Consider the following 9,506-nt stretch of genomic DNA (forward strand, 5'->3'; position numbering starts at 1 on the left):
CGTGTTTTTGATTTTTCGACCTTCCAGGAAAAAGAAATTAACTTATGGTCAGATATGCCAGGTTCAATTGTAACAGTTCCTTGTCTAAATCCTTCACTAATGAACAGCAGGTCAAGAATTGATGTTCCGCGAGTACATTCAGTAACTATTTGGTCAAGACCAAGAGCAAGCATAACATCAAGGATTCTATCGCTCGTATGCGATAATCCAAAAGACAAATTGTTCCAATTTATTAAAGGCAAATTAAAGTCACCCGTTACAATAACATTCTTATTTCGTAACAACAACAAACGGTCATACAATTTACTCAAAAAGCTTTCATCAGTGTCTGGAGCACGATAAACTGCACACAAATAAAACGCCGTTTCCTTCACTTTGATTTTCAAAAAAAGGCTTTCATGCTCAGCAATCTGGCTTTCTACGTCAACATCGACAAAGGATTTAACAACCACAGCAACACCACCCCCTCTAGATCCTCGGTCCCGCCGATATAACTGTAGAACTGTAGTTTACTGTAGAAGGTGACAACGGACATGCTTTAGCGCTGCCCACAATGCAGGCTTTGGCATTGCATGACATCACATGCCATGAACGGATAATGTGTTAGCATGCCAAACCTCCATGTCACAACTGCCGTTTGTGGTAGACTGTGCTATGACACAAAATGGGAAGCGAGGAAGTTGGGTTTCTCACTAGTTCAAGCATTATTTCTCAGAAGCTTATCCTGAATTTGATTTGGGATTCAGTGATGCTACCCATTCTTGACCAGTAATTTGTTGCTTGTTGCAGCTTGTTGGAATGCTCACACACTTCACATTTTTTGTCTTATAACAACCCAGGCTGTCGGCATATCTGTGGAGTTCTGCTCTCACATTGTCCGGGCTTTCCTCATGAGTGGACAGCCCTCTCGTGTTGCACGGTCTGAAGAATCTCTTGCAACCATGGGAAGCTCTGTGAGTAGATGTCGATACTAAGTTACGTTTTGCCTACCGAGTGAACAAATTCGCTTTTACATATGCTTCAAGATTTGGAGAACAGGTGTAAATAATTTGTACAGAAAAGGAAGAGAAAGGCAATCCACAACGTGTTGAACTTCTAGTTTACAACACAAATGCTGTAGTTAGCCGCGTAATAACAGCTGACTAGTATGCCAGGCATCATTTGACGTCTTAGATTTATCACTTTAGCAGCGCTCGTCCAGTGTCCCTTCTTTTCTGTGGTGCCATCGTTCTCCGCGCTGACTAAAAGAATGCATGAATTCTAACTCTCCTTCCACGAAGTGTAATTGTGGCATAGCTTTCCATTTAGTAACCAAGGTGGGTAACTTATATTATTTTACTATGGTAAATGGAAAAAAGGCGAATATTATGCCTTCTCTAATATCAGATTGATGTTGAGACAGAGTGACTGGAACAGTGTATGCTGCACTTTTAATAATTTTGCTTCGTATCACATGCTTAGGTGTAATTTTGTTCCTGCTTTGTTTCCCCTTGTATGTTCATATCTTTTTCTTTTATGCTGCAGTTGTCTTTGTGATTGTCCCATATCGCTGTACCTTGTGTTCTCTTTGTGTTGAAGCATGGTCTGCACATTCTTGAGCACAAGACCTTGCATCCTAACTTACACCTTAATGCATGATCGTGTATTTTACCGCGCCTGTGTGTGCTAGTTTGTTTAGAGTATCACTGCACTGTGATGGATGCCTAAGGCTAGTAGGCACTGGATGACCTGTTTTATGAGTTGCACTGGCTTCTATGTTGCATATCTCAAAGTTGTGCAGAATATTGAATGCTCTTGACGGTGCAGATTAGTACCTCTAATTATTCCTCCCTGACAATATGTCATCAGAGGAAAATTATGGTGAATGAGCAGGTAGTGCAGCTCTCATAAAAAAAAGGTTATCGAAGCACATTAATTGTTCAGAGCCATGTTATATGCAGATGAATCTTTTTTCCTATTTGCAATCCTAAAATTCCCGCTCGTGTTATGTTTGGGTTCTTACGGTAGTGTGAAACAGGCTATACCAATAACACATTACAGTGCACTTTTGCTTTGACAAAGAGTTTCAGTGATTCATGCTTGTGGGTACCGTAAAACAAGAGCCTGGAAGAAATTGAACAGGACAAGCATTTGTCTTGTTTGAATTGTTGTATGTTCATGAGTTTTTTTTTCTTTCTTTTTATATGCTGTCTACAATCCTGAACTGGCACCGGCTTGCCCTATTTCATTGACTTTTGTTAATTTTCTTGTAAACTTTGAATTGCACTGGATGTGAACCATAAGGTAATTCATGTCTTGACAAGTAAGTATGCCAAGGATTCCAGCTGACACCTACAGCAGAATGCATTGGTGTTTCCTTTGCTGTTTTCCGCTTAGCCTCCCCATGTACCCTGCGTGGCGTGAGTGTGTGGAATATCGATGTATCTTTTGGTAGATGTGGATGAGATCGGTGGTAATCCCAGGGCTTGCCACTATGCATGCGTTCCTTCAGCACTGACCATCTTCACTTGTGCAGTTACAATATGTTTGCTAAAATAATTAAAGCAGCTAATTAGTAAAATTTTACTAAGCAAAAGTTAAATCAGTGCGAAATGTTGAACAGTGTTAAATGCTTAAGGCCCTGACTAAAATATGTTGTAGATGTTGCGAAGCATTTTCAAAATAGCAGGTGGATTCGCCACTAACACGACAGCTCTTTGAACATGACAGGTCTTTAACATTATATGTGGCATAGTGCAAGTTGCGATTCTTGTAAGTTGCTGATGCTTGCTGCTGGCAGTGAATGACTGTGCTTGCATGTGGTATTTGCAGGTGCTGTCTGGCATCACACTGACAAAGTTTGGCGGTGTCGTAGTGCTGGCCTTCTCGAAGTCGCAGCTGTTCCGGGTTTTCTACTTCCGCATGTACCTGTCCATTGTGCTGGTGGGCGCCGCACACGGGCTCATCTTCCTTCCCGTCCTGCTCAGTTACGTAGGTGGGTATCGGTGTATTACTCATCGCAGTGGCTTGAGGTTCTCTTGAGAAAACCCATACGTTGCCATACATCACGTAGGAGCATCCCATATGAAATATGGGAACATGCAGGTTGCAGGTTTTAATGCAGGATTCCTATACATCCATATGGAGATAAGAAACATGCCCCACGTATTGACACAGTGGACTTCTGTTAATCAACCCTTAACAGGACTGAGGAAATTGGTCGTATTATCGGGTAGGTTGAATTAAACAAGAGGCAGAACAAACACCAGCACACACTGCTGATTCATTTGGCAGTATTTGCCCTCGGATTGAGCACATTCCTGAATCCAATGTGCACCCCCTTTTTGTGAGTTCAAAGTGGAAAACCAATGTAAAAATTACATTAGAGCTCCGAAACACATGTATAAATTGAACGCGCACCTGATTTTTCAGCTACGCAAACATTAAATGCCTCTGATTCTGGCGAAAAGAAAAAGACGAAACCAGCATACTTTACCTTTACAGAATTGAAGCTTATATACAGCCATTGCTATTACTCTCAGAAAGCACTTTGTCACTGTCTCTGAAGAACCACAATACGTTGTCCTCTGTACGGTCCATAGCGTGTTTGATATGCATTTATCATACAACCCTACATCAACCGTAAACAGCATGGTGGCCCATGCCTAGACTACCCACTTCTCTAGTTCGTCCTGCAAAGTATGCAATTCTCCAGAATGCCAAGAACATGCGATGCGACTTGTTGCTGCCAGCTAAACATGTAAAATAAGTTGCATAAGTCGTTGTTTGAATGTGCTTTCGTAATCGGACTGAAAGCGGCGTGTCATTGTCGTCGTCATGCTATACAAGAACTCATTCTGTTGCCATCTATAGTCACTACCTTGTGATAGCAATGGCGGTGTCGTTGACGGGACTGGCTCTGACAGTAGGCTGTTGTGAACGCATTTCTGGTTTTAAGATTGCACTTCCCAAGCGATTTCAGGACATACATTATCTGAAAAAAAAAAGAATATTTTTTAAAATGTGCATTAGAATCGGGTAAATGCAGTCGTTCTCTATCAAAACAGCCATCAACTGGAACAATCTTCCCTCCAACATTGTCTTTCACGTCAACCCTGTTCAGTTCAAAGCCACCAATGAGTCTCTCTTTGGAAATATCAACTAACTTTGCAAACATCAACCCCGCCCACCCTTCATCTAAAACCCTATGTACAGGGTCCATGAGGTATTTTCAATAAATAAATAAATAAATAAATAAATAAATAAATAAATAGACAGACACGGGCGGACGGGCGGGCGGACGGGCGGACGGGCGGGCGGGCGGGCGGGCGGGGTGGCCAAAATTACTTTGGGGCGTCCCCCTCTTCGCTGTCCTTGCACTTGGGCTGCTCTCATAATCTGTTGCTTTTGTATGTCAGACCCGTAAACTTGATTTGGGTAGACCTGCCATTGTGGCTTAGCATCTATGACGCTGCACTGCAAAGCATGAGGTCGTGCGATCAAATCCCGACCGCGACGGCCATATTTTGGTGGGGCAAGATGCAAAAGCGCCCATGCGCCGCGCATTGGGTGCATATTAAAGATCCTCCAGTGGTCAGAATTAAATCAGAGTCCCTCACTACAGCGTGCCTCATAATCATATTGTGGTTTTGGCACCTAAAACTTCAGAATTTTTTATTTGGGTAGCAGCAAAGTGGAGCAGTCTGGGAGACATGAAAATCGGGGGGGGGGGACTTGAAAGTCTCATGTGGACTGTGAACTCTGCATTGTAATCTGCTGATTTCGACCCGTGGTTGTAAATGCTTGTTAAGTGCAAGCTGCAGGTGTTTGGACATGCTGTTTGGAACAAGGAATAAACAAGTGCAAGCACCAATGTACAAATGCATGACTTTTGCTTTTTGTATACAACATGTGAGCTAGCTGAAACACAAGTATCACTTTCTTGAATACTATTGTTTGCAAGGAAATAAAAAAATAACGGGGTGTGCACAGGTCCTTGAAACCATCGAAATTGAAAAGCATGTTTTCGAGGCCCTTGAAAGGTTCTCGAGTTGTTTTTTTTCCCCTTGAAAACCCCTGAATTTCTTGAGTAGTACAACCCAAGATCGATTATGTGATACGACCACTATGAAGATCAGTGTGGAGCCGGCAAAATTCCTATTTTAGAAACAATGTTATATATGAAAATCCATGGCCTGAGTGCACAAGTTCTGTTTCGTACAACGATTTGTGCCTAACTGGAAAACCCAGCAGTGGGTGAGAGCAAGAGACACTGGTGCTTGGTGCTGGTTCTCCTCACATGTTTACACTGCTTTCTTCACGCCTCGTTGGGAACCTATGATCAAAGCTGAACATTTCCAGTATAATTTTTGTATCTCTAGTGCAATAAAGTTATCCATAGTGTCCTGGAAATGTTACAGTAAAAATTTCTGCATGGGCTGTTGCTCTGCAGTGTTGAAAAAGCTTTGACAGGGTTTTGAAAGTCCTTGAATACCCTTGAATTTTTGTCTCTGAATCCTGTATGAACCCTGGATAAGCTGTCAGTGCTAAGCTTATGATCGTAACAAAGATGACCCGTCCAACTTTCGGCCAATTTTGCTTACGAGTACCGTGTGCAAACTTCCTGAACACATCATACTAAAACATATAACCGTTTTTTTAAGAAAGGAGAGTATCATATCACCATATTAACATGGCTTTCGCAGAGGCCTTTGTACAATCAGTCAACTACTGGAAGTAACCCATGACATATAATTCAATATCGACCAACACAGACAAGCAGACCTCATCCTACGCTATTTCTCAAAGGCATTTGATCGGGTATCACACAAAAAGCTCATAAAGAGACTTGAGATTACATTAAGTACAGGCCGCATAATTGACTGTATTTGTGACTATCTTACTAACCATGCCCAATTTGTGCAAGTGAATGGACAGATTTCCCAGACAGCCCGAGTAACATCGGGAGTCCCCCAAGGAAGCATCCTGGCTCCCCTTTCATTTCTAATTTTTTATTAATGACCTACCAGCAGAGAATCACAAGAAACATTAGGCAATTTCTAGACGACTGCATTCTTTATTGAAATATTAACTTGGGTGAGGACCACATAACATTAAACGACTTGAAAGCTGTGTCTAACTGGTGTGCTGAGTGGCAGATGACCGTTAGTACTAAGAACTCTGCCGTTCTTTCAATCACTAGAAAAAAAAGTAACTCAAGCTTTATTAACTCAAGCCATTAATGACGTGGCACTAATACGAGTTCATGAACACAAGTACCTCGGATTAACGTTAACTCATTACTTCAGATGGAACTCCCATATAAACAATGTTACAGCGACTGCAATGAAATGCCTTTTCTTTCTTGGAAGACACCTTCGATTAGCACCACCCGATACAAAACTTCTGGCTTACAAAATTTTCATCAGGTCAGTCTTTGAGTGCGCAAATGTTATCTGGTTCCCATACAATAAACAACTAATTCAAAAACTAGGTGTACAAAGGAAAGTTCTACGGTGTATATTCAATAAGCATAAGCTAACAGACTCGCCCACCAAACTGCTTAACAAAACCGCAATCATAACAGTACAAAACTGAGCAGTACTAGCCCATTCTAAACGTAGGTACCAGCTCCTACACAACAAGCTTAATATTGATGCCTCTAGATACATCTCCAGAAATGAAACACGGCCAACGCGACATAAACACGCACAAAGACTCAATGAGTATTCTTTTCATACCGATTACTTCAAGAATTCATTCTTTTCTTTAGCGATAAGAGAGTGTAATAAACTCAGTGAATCCATTAGTAAGAGCTCCTCATTAGATACATTTGCTAATTCAGTGGAAAAACATCTCCTCGCCTTACAGCTTTGATTTACTTACTCCGGTTTGTTACTGATGTTCATAGCCTAACGCTTTAATCTTTAAGTGTTCTTTTTGTATGATGCATTATATGCGTGACTGCATCCTGTTTATCATTTCATTAGGTGTTTTATGTCACATGTGTTTTCAGGTGTTCTTTCTTATTTGGTTTCTTTTCTCAGATTCTTCTTGGTTACAGTATATTGTACCCTTATATTACGTTTGTGATGAAGTACTAAATTCTTTTGTTTAGCGAAACAAAAACCTTTGCAATAACACACTCGTGATTATATAATGTATCTATATTCTTTGTTTGCAAATACTAGCATTTGCACTTGCCCTTCCTGTTATAATCCCATGAGGGATTGACAGTAAGTGAAATAAGTAAATAAATAAATAAATAAATAAATAAATAAATAAATAAATAATAACATTGGTGATACTTAAAAAGCCTTATAAGCAGTCCCTTTAACATTTCACTTTAGTGTCCTGTAAGGCTGCTTCAGTGTGGAGGTGGGACAACTCGAGAGAGTTCTTCTGGAAAACTTCATTTCCACTTATTGCACCTACGTTTGTGTGGTCTCGTAGGACAGTCATAAACCTGTCCCGAATTCGTGAGCTTGATTAGCATTTTAAGTGTTTGTTTAATCTTTTTCGCATGTTGTCTGCTAAATGCTCGGCTGTTTTTCATTTCAGGGCCTTTCAAAGCCAAGTCTGTGGCATCGGGATCACATTGAACATCCACTTGTCTTAGTCTTATCTTGCCACTACACGCGGAAGTTAGGTTTTTATTGTACAAAGGATATATGTACATATATATGTGTGTGATAGATTCAATTACTATCACCATGAAAATGGCAGCAAATGTCATCCGAGTGCCTGCTTTGCCATTTTGTTCTGTTACAGTAGTTTAACAGATTTATGATGTAACGATTTTGTTTTAAAGATCTCAGCTCTTATGACACGTTTTACTTCACTTGATATAGAAGAACTGCGTAAAACATCCTTGCTTGTTGAGGTGAAATAAAGTGGGATGGCACATTTCGTATACGCATACTTAAGGCAGCGCAGGTAACTCATCTGCGTTTGTTCACTGTAAAAGCAGAGTGAAAATTAGAATGTGCCTTATATACCGAGGCAAAGCCAAGGTTTTATTCTAGGCATCACTGGATTTTGTACTGATGGAAACATCCTTTTATAAAATTTAAGATGCCTCGGTTGTGTAACCTCAAGTTTGTTTGCTTACTGACTTGAATGGTGTTTTATGCAATAAAATTGTTGAACTGTTGTTTGTTGGCTTCCCTACTGTGCAAGGTTCATCAGCCCTTGGGTCCGAGCTGGTGCTGCTTTGAGCTTATAGCACTGACTGCACATTGTGGTTCAATATGCATGATTGAACCAGCTTATCTGGCAATATGCCATAAGTTAATCAAGAAGCAGATGTCCAACTACAAGACCGAAACAAATTTTGTCCAATTTTATTGCCGGACTAGCCATAATACGCTTAAGCACGTTAAAGTATGCATAATATACAGAGGCTTCCATACTTCGCTTCAAGTCTTCGAATAAGGATATTGTACTTACCACTGCACTGTTCTTGCTCAAACTTACCAGAAAGATTGTATTTTGGAGTCTATGCCATTCAGTGTAACGCAGTATTGCCTGGTTTTTAAGAAAAGTGCTAAGCTGCCTTCATTTATGTGGATGCAAGCTGCTGCCACAACGGCACAAACATAAACTTGTGTCGCTGCCTGCCAGCAGATGATTAAAGCATCCTGTCGAGAAGGGTTGACGCATGTTGGCCGCTCCTCTGGAATGCCCGGCAGCCCTCCCTGAAACGCTGCCGCAGGTGGCGATACAAGTTTATGCTTGCACCACTGTTGCAGCAGCTTGCATCCCCATAAAAAAAAATGCAAATTTGCACTTTTTCTTAACAACCAGGCAATTAACTGTGCAAAGCATTGCACTGAATGACATAGACTCTAAAACGGGATCTTTCTGCAAAATTTGAGAATTGTGCAGTGGTAAGCACGAAATTTTCTTTTGAACACTTCAAGCGAAATGTGCATGTCTCAGTACAGTCGAGTGCCTCTACAACGAAATTACCTGCATAACGAATGTCCTGGTTCTATTGCGAGTACCTCTTTCCCTTTCCTCTTATTTAAACAGAGGAAGCAGTGATTTAAATTTGCTTCTGTCGCAGTCCCCATGTGGTACCTCCTCCCCGTATCGTATTTTATTTGGTGGATGGGTTAACGACTGATAGTGCTCTTGTAGGTGACATTGTGCTTTGATTGGAAGGCTTTCGGGCAGGTCACGCTGGAAAATGATCAAGTACCTTGCTCCGCCTCTAAGGCAATTACCTTCCTACGCCTATGAAGGAAAGCCTAGTTGGCCCTGTTGTTTGTAACGACGCAACCTTGGACGACCGCCGTAATCAGTTTTGGTCGCAGGCAGTTGACACATGTAGCCTAGAGCGATGCATTGCCCAGTCATTCTAAGTTAGCGCATCGTGGTGTTACACAGTTATGAATGCAACGAGCAATGACAAAAAATTTATTGACGCGAAAGCGTCAACTGCCTCATTGAGCGAAAAAGCCGGCGTCCGGTGTCTGTAGTAGCGAAACGACGCTTAAACGCCATTGGCTGCGACGCCACATGCT

General features: G+C 41.3%; 1 protein-coding gene across 1 annotated transcript in view; it reads left to right on the forward strand.

Annotated features, from left to right (window-relative positions):
- Window positions 1-8,131, forward strand: part of LOC126537470 (NPC intracellular cholesterol transporter 1-like) — a 75,963-nt gene extending 67,832 nt beyond the window's left edge. Inside the window, exons 23-25 of the mRNA XM_050184479.3 lie at window positions 840-953; window positions 2,812-2,974; window positions 7,540-8,131. Coding sequence (XP_050040436.1) covers window positions 840-953; window positions 2,812-2,974; window positions 7,540-7,580 — 318 coding nt within the window. The 3' untranslated portion in view covers window positions 7,581-8,131. The remainder of the gene's footprint in view (window positions 1-839; window positions 954-2,811; window positions 2,975-7,539) is intronic.
- Window positions 8,132-9,506: the final 1,375 nt, after the last annotated feature.

This window comes from Dermacentor andersoni, chromosome 4 (assembly GCF_023375885.2).
Source record: "Dermacentor andersoni chromosome 4, qqDerAnde1_hic_scaffold, whole genome shotgun sequence".
In the NCBI taxonomy this organism is placed as follows: domain Eukaryota; kingdom Metazoa; phylum Arthropoda; class Arachnida; order Ixodida; family Ixodidae; genus Dermacentor; species Dermacentor andersoni.